Raw genomic sequence first — 17,735 nt, forward strand, 5'->3', positions numbered from 1 at the left:
TCACATCTCCTCTGATCCCTTTACGGCCTTTTTTCTCCTCAGACATCTTTTACTCTCCGTCTTTTACCCCATCTGACCCCTCGTCTGTCGGTATCATTAAATCATCTTCATGCACGGCCGTAATGTCAGACTGTTAGAGGGTTTAACGGCAGGGTCCCGGCTGTTCTGTGCACTGTCCTGTGCTGCTATGACAGAAGAGGTGAGGGAGACTGCAGCCACAGGATCTTACGAGGACACAAGTGCCGCAGTGGCCTGATAATCACAACAGGAACACGCAGAAGGAGGCGGCAGGTTCTGTTGTCCCCATTTTGAATATCCTGCTGTCTGTAGCTGTTGTCGGTGCTGAAGGACATTATTGGTGTTACCGTCTCTTTAAAGCTGCTATAATCTGTATTTTTAGAAATTAACAATGGATCAAATGAGTTAAGCCAATGCAGAAGGGCCTGAAACCTGCATTGTCTCAAATTACCCGAAGAGGGCGACTCCATTGATTGCAAAGAGAAGTAAATAAATTAAGGAATTAGCCGGCTATGATTTTATTACGTTGGTTAACATTTGCCTAAGAAGTTTATGGTTTTAATAGCTAATTTACTTTCGATTTGTAAATTATGGTCCCAGTTCGAATCAAATAAAAGATAAAGCGCATTGTATGCATTTTGGTGTGGCTAGTACTGTCCAATGGGTGCAGGTCGCAGGTGTATGTGGTTATTTCCGGTTTAAGAAAACAAGATGGCGACCGACAAAATGCCAAACTCTAGGCTTAAAAACGGCAGCTCACAAAGAAAAGAAACAGGTGACGTGAAGTTGTGTGGGCACTTGTTGATTAAGACACCGAAATCCACATGAAATTGAATGTACTGTATGATGTGTCAACTGCATGAACTTCAAAAGTCAATAATGGGATTACAGTTTTCTACTGACCCCTAGTGGCCACGAAAACATATTATCGCAGCTTTAAATGTTGCTTGTTATTTAGCAGGATTACACAAAAACTACTAGACGGATTTAGAGAAAAGTTGATGAAATGATGCGGTATAGTTTAGGGAAGACCACACAACATTTCGATGCGGATCCCGGAATGTTTTTCACTTTCTGTAGCATCGCAAAATTTGGCGTTTCTTGACACTGTCGAAGGTTTACCAGGGAAAACCCAACTCCTTGTAAAGTGAGAATAGTAGCACGCTTTAATGCGATTGTGTGGAGTAGAGTTGTGTTAGCGTCCAACCTCCAGCTGCTTCTGTCCCTCCCGTGTTAAATCTGGATCAATGACCCCCCCACTCGCCATTATCCGCTGATCATCTGGCAGAGATGTATCGTCTGTGGCATCTTTTATATCTTAGTCTGGAGCTGACGTGAAGCAGATTCCAGGGAACGACGGAGGCGACGCTACAGAGAGAAGCTGGGGGGGGGAATAGATGTGATGAAACATGGTTGGCATTTCTCTGCACCCTCAAGTCGGATTCCTCCGTATTATATTCTGTGACTTCCGAGATTGTGAGTCCAGCTGCGTGCGGAGGACAGAGAGCGAGTAGGGCTGTTGAACAAGAAGTGACAAACCCTTCCTGAAGCCCTGCCAGGCCACTGCAGGGGGGGGGGGAGATGTAGAGCGAATCCTCAGTGCTTGTGGGAGATCTCCTTTCACCGTATTGAACGAGAGGTTAAACACGGTCCTCTGATTGATTACAGCACTAAAACGAGGGGAGTTAATTAAGATGTGATTAGCAGCATCGATGTAAATATTAAATTAGTTTCTGCTTGGTATGGAATTCAGTCCAACACGTTTTCTTTGCTTTGGTCTGAGCCTTTAAAGAGATGCTGCATTGTTTCTTTAAACGTTTGGTTCATTTAAGTTCACGCTGCTCACGTGAGAATGGACGAGAGCCGAGGAATCACTCACTTCTGCAGCCGGTCACCTCAGCCACGTGCAGAACCTCCGATATTTTGGCAGAAAGGAAAAAGGTGTCAAAACCAACGTGAGTCCAGCCTCAGGATCTGCAGCTAAACAAACCGACTCATCTGCAGACTTAAATGCACCATCCTTGTCTCAGGGCAGATAAGAGCACATGTGTAACAACTGCAGGAGTAAAGTCTGAGAGGCTCTAATGAGAAACTCCATATCTTGTGTTTCTGCAGTTTTTCATCTGAGGTCATTTGAAATTGTTTTCCGATGCTGAAGTGAAGCAGAAGCTGTGAGTTCTCTGAGGTTTGATTAAAGCGAGTTTCACTCCTCACATCAGTCGCTCCCTGTTTTCTTCTCTTTTCTCTTCAGAGTCAAAATGTCTGTGATCTGGCATCAGCTGCGCCCTGAAGAAATGTCCCATAATGCTCAGCGTGCACATGGGCCTTGTGTTTTTTATTGAATATGTTGTGTATCGGTCGTAGAGAAGAGCTGTAGCATCAGCTGACGTGTAGCTTTAGCTGCCAGGAGTGACCCTCAGTCGCCTCCATCACATGTAGCACTGAAAGGTTTATTTATAGCATCAAATATGGACGGACAATATGTTGGAAATGTTAAATTGCAACTCATGTAATCAGGTACCTAATGTTACAGTTTTTTGTTTATTCCATATATGTAAAGTTGTGATGATTACACACTCTCTGGATTTATAAGAATTTAGACACATCTTTATTAAAGCTACTACAGTTATCTGAGGCTCCAGTTATGTTGATGTCATCTGTATAAATGTGTTTTCCATATTTGTCCACAAGCTTTGATAACTTGCCTCCATTGTCATGGCAACAGCTCCCTCTGATCTTACATTCTAAGCACCGGTTGTTAGGACAAATTACGACATGTTTACACGTGACATATAAAACGCTCTGTCCATAAAAAGAGGACGGATAAAATGTTTTATTGTGATGAACTGATTTACACATTCATCAGTTTTTACCACAGAGGCTCCAGAATGTGATTTGAACATCTGATGCATGGTTCAGCTGTAAATAGACTTTATGCAGAATGAGTCAGAACTCTAAGTTCACTCCCCTGGATTCACGTGTGTGTGGTATGAAGGACAAAAACTGTATTTAAACAAATAAATGAATGCAGAAATAAATAATTATATACAAAAATAAAAAACTGTTTTGCAATGAAAAAGGTTATTTCTCTTATTTATTTCTACATCTATTAGTTAATCTATGTATTTCTACATTTTTTCATTCGCTTCTTGACACATTTCAACATGTATTATTTTTGTAAGATAATTAAATGTGAGATAAATGAATGTAAAAAAATACACAAATAGCCTTTTTCATCGCAAACTGTATTTTTTATTATTTTTTCATGCATTTTATTACCTATTCCTGCATTTATTTATTTATTTATTTATACTTTTGTCCTCCATACTGTGGAGGCTCATCTATAAACATTGTTTTTTTGATGTTGCATCAGATGTAATAAAGTTGGGGCTAAATTTTTGACAGAAAATTAAGATAAATTGAATTTATCACAATACATATTACTACTGTTATATGAAATCGCATGTGAGTGGAGTAAAAAGGGAAACATGAATTTTGAATCTATAACACAACGATACAGTTTGTGGAATAAATTTAAAATCTCCCATGTGCTACGTGGAATAGAAAAGGCCAAAGAATATTGTACCTGCAGGTTTTCATGCTACATATTCTGCAAGTTGCACTTATTCTCAGTCAATGTTTTTGTGAACATTTATCTGAGAAAGGGCAGTTAATTAAAAATCCGGTGATAATCTCACACGAGTCTTTACTGTTGTGTCAGTGGAACGGTTCTTTCATGTTGACGCTCACTGACTGTCAGTGTGTGTTCAGTCCGTCCGTCTCCAAGCGGCTGCAGGAAGGATTCTCCTCCATTCAGCAGCACTGAAGTTTCTGTTACCTAGCAACCGTCGGTCCAGCTCCACCGTTTTATTTCACTGTGGCAGGCGGAGGGTGGTGGTGGTGTTGGTGGGGGGGTGCAGGGGCTCTGTGGACATCAGTAGTGCCGGTGAGACCGAGGGAATCTCCCCAGTCGCATCTATGAAATATCAAATCAAAGCAAAGAGAAGCAGGGTTCATGTTACACGAGGATAAATATAAAATTCTTATTGTGTTTTCTGATATCATTGGTTTCCTGATGCACGTGTCTGTGCATGTTTTGACTCCGTTGGTCATTGGAGAAGAAAATGTCACATCTCAGCTCTGATGTAAGCGGCTCACGCTGACGACTCCTCACACGGCCGAGCGTGTGAAAACAAAATGTCACTTCCCTCTACGTTAACGTCAGTGACAGGATCTGATGTCCATCCCCCCCTCAGCCGCCTCTTCCTTCCCCCGATCTGCGTCTCCACAGGGAAAAATTACTCAATCAATCCTGCTCCTAATCTCATTATTGGTTTTCCTCCTGGTCGTCTCATTCATCCATTAACAGCCTTGTTCAGTGTGTGTGTGTGTGTGTTTGTGTGTGTCGGCCTCATTCCTCCATCCGACATCTTCCTCTTCCTCTGTCCTCTTGTGTTTTTTTTACTTCCTCTTTCTGTCTCTCCTTCATCATTTCCATCTCATTTTCCCTTTTCAAAATGTTTTTTCATCTCCAGTCTCCGTCCACTCTGAAATATTAATACTCTATCTCCTCCTTTTACCTTATTTCTGCGTTTTCTTCCTTTTCCAGTTCATAGTTATTACAGGAAAACATACGATAACCTTCCCTATATGCTGGTTGTGGCTGAATAAGCGTATTCTACTTCAGAAAAAAAATGTTTTTTCACTCTTTCGATTCCAGGTGGTCCGGGATCAGATCTCCCACTGTACGGTGAAGCTGCGTCAGACCACCGGGCTGATGGAGTACTGTCTGGAGGTCATCAAGGAGAACGACCCCAGCGGTTTCCTCCAGGTAAGACTCAACATCTCCCTGGATTTAGTGGATGAAGTAGAGGAGGATCCAAATGTTCTCGCTCATCACCCCTTAAAATAAAGTAAACTACAGCTACAACTCTTTTTGGCCAGTTGAACCAAAATGAGAGTCTCCCTGCTGTTACACTTGAATGTATAAAGACTCCGTGAATTCACAAGAGAATGGTAAAACTTTCAAATCTGCCGTGAGAAGATTGGAAAGCAGTTTTCTAGTTTTTAATTTCTTAACCCGTCTAAGCTGCAGTTTTCACACATTTTCCCACTCGTGGGCGGTTTGCTGACATTTCTCCAAGGAAGAAAATTCATGTGGCAGAAAACAGTAAATCCCAAGCTGCTAATTTGACTCAGACCCAAATTCATTTAGATGAAACTGAAAAATAACTAAAAACAAAATCTGCCATGATAGATACAGTGAAGTTACATTTTGATTGCACAGTTTTATCTTTTATCTTCTGATGGCTTAAACACTTTGGACTTGTGTGTCTTATGTGACAGTTGTTAGCTCAACGCTGGGAAGCACAGGACTCATCTGCATAGAGCAGACGTTTTAAAATTAGATTTTAAATTATTTATATTTTTATCTGCTTTTTTAGCACCGTGCAAAAATGATTTTTACCCATCGTGGAAAAATATTTATAGCACAAGCCCAGGTCTAGTGTTTGTGTCAAAAATAACAAGTCCAAAATTCCCTGGAAGGAAAAAGAAATGCTCTTTTAAACCTAATTAGAGATTATTGTTTTTTATATGTTGAATTATTTTCATGTCTGGGGATAAATTTCACATGTTTGCCTGTTCACTTGTTTTACTTTGAGCCATTTGAGGAGAATTGAGTGTTAATTGTAATCATTGAAACGGCACTGTATGAATTTCCCCAATGATTTTATAATTCTACCTGATTACAAATCTAAACTTGATGCTCTATCGGAGGCTGTTGTTTAAGAGATGATACTTTGTTATGGGTGAGTAACAGAGTTTGCGGCTGCTCTCAGATCTCGGATGCTTTGATCCGGAGGGTCCACATGACGGAGAGTCAGTGGGGGAAGGGAACTCTCACCCCGAGGATGAACAGCGACTTCGACCTCACCCTGGACAGCGGGCCGCTCCTGCAGACGATCCACCAGCTGGACTTTGTGCAGATGAAAGGTGAGAGAGAGTGAGAGAGGGGAGATGAACGGGTAGAGACATGTGAAGGGTGTCTGAGAGAGAGAGAGGGAAAGAGGAGGAGCGGCAGGTACAGAACAGGAAGTTTTAGTCCCCTTGGGAACTAATACTCCTTGAGCGTTTTTGAGCGAAACAATATATTCCTGCAGTGGAGAGAAGCAGATGTTCTCTTTTCATTGTAATATCACTGCAGTGTTCACAATCCTGAAGCTTTGGTTTACTGTAACATACTTACCAAAGAGATTGTTAAACTTTTCAATGTTTACTGTGATATTTCTGCAGGTTTGATTCCTAAAATCTATTCTGGACACTAATGTTCTTTCTCTCTAACCTGAGTGTCCTCCTGTATCTGTGCCACCGGGCCCCTGGGTTTACAGTGGCCATTTAAAAACAACCTGTTCTTGCATATATGAACTCTTAAAATTCAAAACTTATTTTACTGGTAAACATAAGAATGAATTCTCCATTGATGTCAGGAGGTGTAAAACATGTTATTATTTCATTTTGCATATAAATTGGTCTGTGTTTGTGTATTTTGTAGCAGTTTTATATCGAAATACTGAAAGTGATGATTAAATATTCTATAAATTACTGAAAAATAGAAAGGGGTTTGGTGTTGTAACCTTTATGTGTCTGAAGCTTTAAATTCACAAACTTACAGGGAAATAAATGGTTAATATCCAACAGGACTTTGTGCATGCAGAATATGTGTGTGTGAGTGTGTGTGTGTGTGTGTGTGTGTGTGTGTGTGTGTGTGTGTGTGTGTGTGTGTGTGTGTGTCTGTGTCTGTCCATACCTCACTGGGCTCTAACCTGGCCTGGTTTCCCCCCCTCAGTCCCAGCTGCTCCGATGCTCCAACTAGAGGAATGCTGCACGCAGAACAACAGCGCCACGTTGTCATGGAAACAGCCGCCGCTCTCCACCATCACCGTGGACGGATACATCCTGGAGCTGGACGACGGGAACATGGGGCCCTTCAGGGTAGGTGTCCCTCTGGGATTCATTCTTCAACTTTAATTGATGTCACCACGACTTTTCTTTTAAAAAAGGGAACTTTTGTTAGATTTACATTTAGATTAGAGACCAAAAAGTGAAGTAACAGGACCAGTTCGAGTCATAATTCACCTTTAGAACCCTGCAGCACCTCAACAAAGACTGGTTCACTTGGTGCCAGGGAGGACACCAGCTCAGCCGGGGGGACGTGGTCACGTGACTCGGTGGAAGTGCGGCGCTGAGTGACACACGGTCAGGAGGAAGGATCTGTCGTGCAGCTGTTGGTTGGGATGATCCCACAGGAAGTGAGATCCAGGATCAAAGCGGCGTTCAAACCCTCACAGAGGTTCGCCGTGTAATCGATCCTCATCAGACCCTCCCCGGCTTTGTATACACTGAGCCCCCTGCTTTTGTTACCAGGACAACCTATACCTCCTGAACAATTCCCTCAGTACAATGAGAGAGGATATCTGTGTCTGAACTCTAAACCTGAAAAGAGCAGCTTCCCCTGAACGCTGCAGTCTCATAACAAGCGAGATGTGGCTCCGTGTGTTTTAATTATCTTTTATTTCTTGCTCCTGCTTTCACTGAGAAAACAAAGGGTCATAAAACAACATGAGATGTTTATCCATGTAACGAGAGACTAAACGAAGAGAGACACAACTGGAGTTTCCCTAATTCCCACTCGAAGCAGAGAATATACTTTAAAAGGAAACACTACTCAGTGTTAAAGTTTCAAGCCCAGCAACTGGGAAGGAAGGGTATGGGTTTGTTTTGCATAAATATTCACAAACCACATTTCTATCACTTTAAAGGATCAGCTCACCAAAAAATGTCAAAAGTGCAACATTCACTGTTTGTAAATACAGGTTGAAAACAAAATATTGTAGCTCTCATGTACCAAAATGCATTTGTGAGTGGACTCACTTATCCTTAAAGCTCCTGAAAACAACATTCAATATTCACTACCCACACAGTTGTACGACATTATATCTGCTTTGTGTGGTTCAGAGTAAACAAGCAAACGTGACTTAACGAGGAGTTGTGTAAAAGGAAATACAGTGGGATGTCTGTATGAAGGGGTCTAAAGTGTAGGAAGCTGATTGAGATCGGATTTAAAACTGTAAACGACTCTGGTGGTTTGTGACGAGTCTGAAATGTGTCTGCAGTTGCTCCTGCAGGACTCGGAGCATCAGCTCCACCCTCGCTGTGCAATGTGAGGAGGGGCCAGCAGCTGCTTGTTGGGGCTCCTGGGTTTTAATTTAGGAAGAAAACAGGCAGTGGCCCCTAAGTTAGTTTGCTGCGAGCTGACAGCAGCTGGTTGCAATCTCAATTTCACCCTCTAAGTTGATTATGTGTTCCGCAAAAATAACGTCTGTACGCGCCTTCACCGCTCGCTCTTAATTACAACTGTTCCATGAGAGGAGGATCACTGACACGCAGGCTGCCAGCAGATCCACCAACTGGATCCGCTCGCTGCTAATTGGTGGGACGTTGGTGCCAGATTCTGTCGCAGCTTGAGGACATTGTGTAGCCGTTTGCGTGAGATTCCCCCATGAAATGGCGCAGAACAGACAAGAGCACATATTATATAACGTTAAATGTTGTTGTGTTTATTCTAATTGTGTTTAAAAATACAGGTTTTTAGTGTTTTAAAATGTCTTAAGTGTTGTTTTTGCCTTTCGCCATCTGCCATCCAGTCTGTGCGTCTCTTTAATTTCAACTCACTTCATTTACTTTTTATTTCATTCCTTCAGTCGATGCTAAGCTTTGCCAAAACAACTATTTTGTAAAAATGTTGTGGGAAGTTGTCCGTCTCCTCTCCTCTCTGACTCATCAAGCTCGCCAACGCAGTGCCACGCTGAGCTCGGCGAGTTGTGTCCCTGCGTCTATTTATACTCCGGTGTGGGCTGGCTCGCCCACGCTCGGTTGTACCAACTCACGCTCTTCATTTGTTACACTCACTGCCGATTCAGAACGGTGTGTTCCTCCTGAAGCAGGTTTCCAGGGAGCAGGACTCTGGGTCTGCTCGGTGTCATGATCACGCACTTACTGTATCTGCCGGTTTGACAGGAAATGGCTGTGTGTCTTTGCAGGAAGTCTACGTGGGGACGGAGACCATCTGCACAGTGGACGGGCTTCACTTCAACAGCAAGTACAAGGCCAGAGTGAAGGCCTTCAACGCCAGCGGTGTGGGACAGTACAGCAAGACCCTGATCATGCAGACGTCTGAGAGTACGTTAAGCACCAGCTCCTCCTCCCACTGCACATGACTCTAGCCTATATGAACAAAAATACACTCTAACATCAGAATTCAGCCATTTATTATTATTGATCTAGGATAACGCAGTGAGTATTTGAGATACAAATTGTTCTCACACGTAACGTTAGAATCCAGAAGGAGCCAAAAGTCTCAAGGCTGTAAAGTCTGTAAACTTTCTAGAGCTTCTTCCTCTGGCAGGATGAACTCAGCTGGACTCACAAACCAAACTCAAATATTTGTCGTCAAACTAGCAAGATGGTGTCAGCTTGAGCAGCAGCTCCTCTAGCTACTGACCTACTGACCTACCTACCTACTTTTGACTTGATAAAATAATTAATAGCCAAAGTTATTTTTAATCATAAATATCTGTAAGAAATGTAGTCCCTGAGACCTTTAGCTCCGAACCACAAATGTGACAAATCACCAAAGTCAATAAGATACATCCTCAGGGAGCTCAAATTAACATTTCATGACAAGAGAACATATCTGTGTACACAGGGTCCCATGTTCCCTCGACCCCATGTTCCCTAGGTCCTATGTTCCCTAGGTCCTATGTTCCCTAGGTCCTATGTTCCCTCATTATACTGGGAGGCATAAAGGCGGAACAGAAACCTCCTTTTACAATTTCTTTATAATCCATGAAATATTAAGTCAATATAGAGCTGGGGAACATATTTTTCAGGTTCCCATTATATGTGATAGGGAATCATTGGACCTTTAGAGCATCGGACCCTGTGAACTGGGACTAACCCTTATCCATCCTGTAGTTGTTGTGATAAGAAGACTGGATGCTTTTAAAAAGGTCAAGGTCGCTCATATAAATACACACTAGCAGCTATGAAATCAGATGTCACTCATCCTCCCTGATTTCAAACGGCTGTCATTCAGAAAATAGTAGCTGTCTACCAGATTGTGTTGTTATGTGATCTGTAGATATTCATTATAAGAAGTCATTTTCAGCTTGTATACCTGCTACGTTTACTAATATATAGAACACTATAGTATACTTAGTGTTGTCAATCATTTTATTGAAGTATTATTATTTTTTGCATGATACATTTCTGTTGATGTTATATTTGATTTTACTGAATGAACCCTGATTGTGGTACTGTACTGTACTTGCCAAAAGTGAAGCCAAACCGTCCTGATCGCCCCCTGGTGGCCGGCTGCGCAGGCCATTAATCCTGTCTCCTCCATGTAAGTGGATGGGACATGGACCAAATGGAAAAGTCAAAGGACAAATACATTTATCTCAGAGATGTTTCTGTCATTTAAGGTAGTTTTTATAAGTTTGGTTTAAATTTGTTATGTTCTGATATAAAACGGCTGAAATGTCATGATTGAAACTGTCGTATCCAGGATTTTTTGGCTTCATTTCTGAAAAGTTGGGCGGAAGTGGAGACATGTCGTCCATCTTTGTTTACAGAAAACAAATCAACCCAGAATCTGAATAGTTTTCTTGTGTTTTTCACTTGATGACATCACTGACTCAAGTTTCCTTCTTCTCTTGGGAGCCACACATTCATTTTACATCAAAAATCAAAAACCCTCCAGAAGATCTTAAGAATAATAAGTTGTTGCTGCCAGATTAAAGCCTTGCACCATCTGGAAGTCGACTGAAGTCCTCTGCATTTCTTTTTATTTCATATTTAAAAAACCATGCATATAGATTATAAGGATTTTAAGAACACCATGGCAATCAAATTTACCTGTAACACAAAAAACAACAACAAGAGCTTCCAAAATGTCAGATGCAAGGTTTTAAGCCTAAAGCAGCAACAGGATGTAAATTCTGTTTTTTTAAGAGTGTGTTTGTGCTTCTATGAAACCAGGTACATCCACGATCAGCAGGCTTGTGTATAATCCAGCCACGTGTTTGTGTTCTCATTAGTTTAATGCTGCTCTGACTAGAAGCTTGTCCTCCATTAGTGGAGCTGAAAGGCCCAGACAGCCCCCCCACCTGACAGCGCCAGCACCCAGCAGCTGTCGGGGGGGCTGTACAAAGGGTTCCAACCACTCAGATGTGTTTGTGCAGAGCGCTGACATTGTTCGCCCCGACCAGACTGTGCTTTGATTCTCTCTTTTTTTTTTATTTCTCAGTGCAGAGACGGGAGCGGGTCTCTCTCTCTTTGCTGTCTCTGTTCAAGTCTAACCCTGCTTTGTTTTCAGTACAGTTCTGTTTCTTAGGATTTTATTTTTTGTCCACTGAGATAAAACAGCCTCCCTGATGAAACCTGCTTCTTACCCCCTCCGCAACCCTCCCCCCTCCTTTCACATTTCAGCTGGACACTCTCCATGTGATATTCAGTCTATAGGCACAGGTATGGACGGCTCTCATTGCTGACTGTTTCCTCTCTGCCCCCCCCCCCCCTGGCTCTCGCCCGTTCCATCAGTGCAGTCCTCACTCTCCAACCAGCAGGTGGGCAGTTTGCTGCTCTGTGGGCTTCATTTATTAAACCTCAGATACCGGCTTCTAATAAATGCCTTTCTTTTTTTATTTCCTGTGGGAAATAAAAGCTTTGTAATGAAACTTTACTGCACGCGGTGACACCGGTGTAACGACCCGTCCAGTGGAGCCCATAGAAAGTGCAAACGCCCGCCTGTCAACCTCCCATGTGTCTCTGTAGAGAATTTAAGATTTAAGAGCTGTGGTGATTTAGTTTTTTTTTTTTTCAACCTAACGTCAAACAGTTTGCAAAATGTATCGTTAGCATTTGATTTAACCTGCTTGGAGTTTTATGTTCTTCAACAGATCATAGAACAGCTAAACACAGTTCACATTAATTACCATAAATCATATTTACCAGCTTACCCTTATAGGTGTCAAGCTTTTGCTGAGATTTGGACACCACACATTTCTGTCAGTGCAAAAATATTAAGTATCCCCTTAAAATATATATTTCAACTGGAACATTATAATTATTAGTTACCAATCATGTTCCTAGCTACCTGGCAACTCTATAAAGTCCAATATTTGTCCTCATGTTACCTCTTACTCTAGTCTACACCAACTTTTCCAGGAAATATGTCTCTTTAGCTGAGAAATTTTCCATTTGACATTTGCTGGTGGGCATTTACTGAACAGTGCGTCTATCAGGCCTCAGCTCTCTGTGGAAGCAGCTTCCTGCTGCAGTGGGAAGTGTTTCCCATGAGAGAGCGTGAGTGAAGTCTGAGAGGAAGTTAGAACACTGAGCAGGAACTCCACTGTCAAGAGAAGTGTCCCTGCTGGTTCGTTACTATGAGTGACAACAATCAGGCGATTCACACTCATTTCTTTGTGTTTTGAGTGAAATAGCCCTTTAAGGTAAAGGACAAAATGTGAAATTATTAAGAAAGGAAACAACTTGTGTAATTAGTTTTCATAAACACCACCCACCCTGTTCCAAGCAGGTTAAAACCAATGCCAACAGTTCTTTCCAGGCTGTCTGACACAGGTGTGATTATCATTAAGATTAAGATAATTGGATTAATGAAGTTATATGTTAAGTTAAATGTTAAGTTATATGTTAAGTTATATGTTAAGTTATATCTTAAGTTATAAGTATATAACAATAATCATTATAGTGGTAGTAAATCTCCTCTTCTCTCATTCATGTTATTCCTCCTCATTTAGATGCTCTTACAGTGTAACTTCACCTCATCCGACCTCCAACCTCTAGATCCATGCAACCATTGTCGAGTCCATTCAACATGATTGTGGTTCCTGTGTTTGACATTTGTATTGATGCTAAACCACAGTGTGTGTGTGTGTGTAACTGTTCTTGTGCACAGTTGCTTGGTTCACCTTTGACCCGGCCTCCGCTCACCCGGACATCATCTTCTCCAACGACAACCTGACGGTGTCGTGCAACAGCTACGACGACAGAGTGGTCATGGGGAACTCCGCCTTCTCCCGCGGCGTGCACTACTGGGAGATGACCATCGATCGCTACGACAACCACCCCGACCCGGCCTTCGGGATCGCCCGGGGCGACGTCTTGAAGGATGTGATGCTGGGGAAGGACGACAAGGCCTGGGCCATGTACGTGGACAACAACCGCTCGTGGTTCATGCACAACAATTCACACACCAACAGGTAAAAAACAAAGTCAGGTGTGTGAACAGAATAATTTACTGATGTAGATTTAGTTATTTGTAAGAGGTGACATCACTATAACACAATATTATCATGTATTTTTTCAATTTAAGATCTTTATCTTTAATCTGAACAGAAATTCCAGTTGTAGTGGAGTAAAAAGAGAAATATTTCTCATTCCAATATTTCAAAAACTAACACGGAGCAGCTGCGGGGGCGGGAGGACTTCCACACATATTCCACAGGGCGCTACTGAGAATATCTTTTCTTTAATGTGAGTATCTGTTCTTTCTGTGTGACGATGCAGGACGGATGGCGGCATCAGTAAAGGAGCTACGATAGGAATGCTGCTGGACTTCTCACGCAGGATCCTCATCTTCCTCATCAACGACGAGCAGCAGGGTCCCGTGGCGTTCGAGGGGCTGGAGGGCGTCTACTACCCGGCAATCAGCCTCAACCGAAACGTCCAGGTACAGAATGATGTGATGAACTCTACAGAGCAAAGACAATACGGGAAGATTCTTTATCTTTTGACAATTTAACCCCTTGTTAGATATTTACAGTCGTTCTTAAGATAAGACTTGACCTAAGTGCTGGAGCGACCGAACATTATGGCTGAAATAAGTGATCTATTGACAAGCCAGGACTTTTCAAGAGGTTGAAGTTGAGTAAAAAACGTGACGTTCTGCTGATGAGATCATTTTCTGACGCACAAAATATATTGTATATTTTCAAAAATTATGATAAATGTATACAAGCGATACAAACTTGAAATGACCCTGTTATATTCAAACTTACACTATTTTAAAGCTAAAGGAATAATGATAAAGTTCTCCACAAAGTTTCAGGTCAACGGATTCTGAAAAAGAGTGTTAATCAAAGCAGCAGCAGCAACAGCAGAGCATCTATCCCATAATTCCCCTCATTAGCGTCTTTTGTTAGACATGTTCAGCCTGATAAATGCCCCAGTTTATTTCTGAAGGATATCACACATATCTTTGCGAAGGCTGAGTTTCTCAACTATGAGAAAACTTAACTTCTTCGAGAGATTACTGTATTGTGCACAATCTAAAATGTTAGAAGAAAAAAATGTGTCCACATAAACTACATCAGTTTAATAGAACGTTGCTGCATTATTTTGAAAAACTATTTGCAATAGTGCTTTCTATATTGTAAATTCTGACACAACGACGGATTAATTTATCATAACTGATCAACATGAAAAAAACCCTGGAGCAGTTTTATAGCGAACCCTGGCTCCTTGTACGAAACCCTCTCCGAGCCCTGATTGATGCCGCGAGCAAAAACACTGTCTTTATACTTATAGATCAATAAAGTAGCATAAGTACAGTAATTATGCATTAAAAATGCTTTTGCAAGTTTTACAAATATGGACTCGGAGGATTAAACCTTGAAAGAGGAAGCTTCAAAGACCTAACAACAGTTAGCAGCTTTGAATTTCATATTGCTCCAAGGCAGTTTATTCATATTAAGCAGTGTTTCTGGGTGATGAAAGCAAACTGCCTCCGAGACAGAAACACTCACTGAGGAAACAGCTCCACAGCTCCACCTGCAGGCAGAGAAATACATTCAACATTTTAACCATGATTCATTAACCCATATTTTTGTATGTAAATGTGTGTTTTCCCGCAGGTCACGCTGCACACTGGTCTACCCATCCCTGATTTCTACACCCCCGGGGAGGCCGATCCGAATGGCTCAGAATGCTAAAGGCGCACCACCACCCCCCCCCATGTTTACCCAGGGGTCCCTCTGCCAGTCAATAACTATAATTCCCCCCTCCTCTTCCTCCTCCTCCTCCTCCTCCTCCTCTCGCCCCCTGACCGACTGACCCCGTGAATCTCTCTGTAAAGGCCCCATCCAGCACTGAGCCATGCCTTTATCATGCCTGAACCTTGGACACACGGACCATCCGCAGAATACTGTCACGACGGATGGTGCTGTGCCACCTGTACGTTATATTTTAATATGATACAGATGGATGAAGAAGGTGAAAAATAATCAAACTGATGGATCTGGAATGTTATAATTTGTGTACATTTATTTTAAAATGTGGTTAAAGGAGAAATTTGGGGTGAAAAATGCTAATTTGCTCTCAGAGTTAGATGAGAACGTTTATACCACTTTTACATCTCCGCGATAAATATATACCTGCAGCGAGCAGGCCAGTTAAGATTAGCTTAGCACAAATATTGGAAATAGCTAGACTATATGTCTAAAGTTTATAAATACCTCTACCGCTAAAGGTCACTTATTAAAGCGTAAGGACGGATACCTTCGGACAGATCTAGCTATTTCTACGGTGGCCAAGAGAGCTCAAATTCAGAAAACACATGCAAATAGAAAAAAAAACACGTGCAAGTTAGGAAAACGACAACGAATTTGCAGTTCGTTGAGTTCTCTCGCCCACCGTATATATTTTCAAATTCACAAATTCATGCTAAGCTAAGCTAAGCCCCTGCCTGCTGTAGCGTTACGTTTATTTTTACAGTGGTAGGCTACAAGTGAACGTTTCATAAATTGTTGAGCATCCGCTTTAAAGGGAGGAGGTCGTTTATGATGTCGTACCAATAACTTTTAGTCCAGTATATTTATTCTTCCCCCCCTTTTCAAAAGCACACGTACAAACCGCCATCGGTCATCTTCACCAATCGACCACACCTATGTGAATGTGTGTGATGGCGTGCGGGGGGGGGAGACATCGATGCTGCAGCCATGTGATTCCTGGACGAGAGCAATAGCCCGACTCTCAGGCGCGTTACCGTCGTCCGTGTAAATGAGACGCTTTTCTTTCGTGGCTTAGCTCATGTGAATCTGTATCGTCTGTAAAGAAAAAACTATAAAAAACATTGGTGTGTAAAACGATTCTGGAAGTGAGGCCTTTCGTCCGGGAGGGATTCTTTTGGTTTGATGTCTCATGGAAGCCGGACATCGTGTTCGCTGACGTGATAAAGATGATGACGCTGTTGGAATAAGGTGCTAGAGCAGCGCGTTTCGTTCTTTTTTTTACTTCGGGTCACTGAATCCTGCTAGTTTTATAATATTGATATTGAAATGATATATTGCAAAGAGGTGTACAGCTCAATAAGTTATTGATGTTTTTTTTCGATGGGAATTCCCGATTGTTCCTTTATTTGATGTCGAGTTACTACAGAGAGAATCTTTTTGTCGCTTTAAAAAAAACAGTAGTTTGTAAGGTTGTTCTGATAATGAAGAGGTTTCTATGGGAACCGGTGTGTGTGTCCTACAAAAGCAACAAGTGACGATGCGGGGGGGATTTTTTGTGTGTTTGATCACTCTTTGGGCAAAAGTCTCCTCAGCTGGCGACAATGTGAGACGAGCAGGAAGTTCTCGAGACGAAGCCATGCTAGCTGCTCAGTGGGGCGGAACCCAGGCACAGCGCTAGGCCTACTTTAAGCTAAATGCTAATGCTAACATAAACGGCAGGTACATTATATCGTTTACCATGTTCACCATCCTAGCTCACCATGCTTGCAGCTCAGTGGGGCTGATCCCAGGCACAGTGGTAGGCCTACTGTAAGCTAAATGCTAATGCTAACATGGTAACATACTGTCAATCTGCAAATAAATAGCAGGTTCATTATAATGTTTACTATGTTCACCATCTTGGCTCAACCATGCTAGCAGCTCAGTGGGGCTGTACTCAGGCACAGCCAATTACTTACTTTAAGCTAAATGCGAATGCTAAGATATAAAGCAGGTTCATTATAATGTTTACTGTGTTCCTAGCTCACCATGCTAGCAGCTCAGCGAGGGTGTGTACTGGTGCAAAGTGGTACTTTAAGCTAAATGCTAATGCTAGCATAGCAACATAAACCCTCACAATGACATTCTGCTGAGCCGATACATACGATCAACCAAGTGTGTACAATTAATCCTTAGGATGTAAGAGGATATGTTGCCGAATTTTATCGAATAGTTTTTAGAATATTTTACTCCAAAACACAAATGTAAACCTCATGGTGGCGCTAGAGGGAAACTCAGAGGATCACCGAAGTCATGAGGATTAATTTGCCATGAATGTCTGTAAAACGTTTTAGTCCATCGCATAAATATTATGGTCTAACAAGGACATGTTAGCTCTGACCTGGTGGTGGCGCCATAGGAACAGTCAAGGGTCAAGGAGAAGTCAATTTAGTCGTTGTCAAGACATGTTATTAAAAACCAAACTCTTAAACCCATGATGGCGCTAGACTCAATCGGAGGATTCCAAAGTTTTTAGATTTTAGTTGATGGATCATCCAAAATGTCTTAGCAACTGACCGATGCTGCCACACAGCTAGCTTTAGCATGGCTAAGTAAAGGTCCAGTGTGTAAGATTTAGGTGAAAGG

General features: G+C 42.1%; 1 protein-coding gene across 3 annotated transcripts in view; it reads left to right on the forward strand.

Annotated features, from left to right (window-relative positions):
• Positions 1-15,092, forward strand: part of trim9 (tripartite motif containing 9) — a 32,536-nt gene extending 17,444 nt beyond the window's left edge. The window contains exons 4-11 of one of the 3 annotated variants that reach the window (XM_061082960.1): positions 4,739-4,849; positions 5,859-6,012; positions 6,866-7,011; positions 9,120-9,258; positions 11,569-11,607; positions 13,058-13,361; positions 13,669-13,831; positions 15,015-15,092. In XM_061082960.1, coding sequence (XP_060938943.1) covers positions 4,739-4,849; positions 5,859-6,012; positions 6,866-7,011; positions 9,120-9,258; positions 11,569-11,607; positions 13,058-13,361; positions 13,669-13,831; positions 15,015-15,092 — 1,134 coding nt within the window. Of the gene's footprint in view, positions 1-4,738; positions 4,850-5,858; positions 6,013-6,865; positions 7,012-9,119; positions 9,286-11,568; positions 11,608-13,045; positions 13,362-13,668; positions 13,832-15,014 lie in introns of all 3 variants that reach the window. The other 2 variants (XM_061082959.1, XM_061082961.1) reach the window with 2 other exon arrangements.
• Positions 15,093-17,735: the final 2,643 nt, after the last annotated feature.

This window comes from Limanda limanda, chromosome 12 (assembly GCF_963576545.1).
Source record: "Limanda limanda chromosome 12, fLimLim1.1, whole genome shotgun sequence".
Taxonomy (NCBI): domain Eukaryota; kingdom Metazoa; phylum Chordata; class Actinopteri; order Pleuronectiformes; family Pleuronectidae; genus Limanda; species Limanda limanda.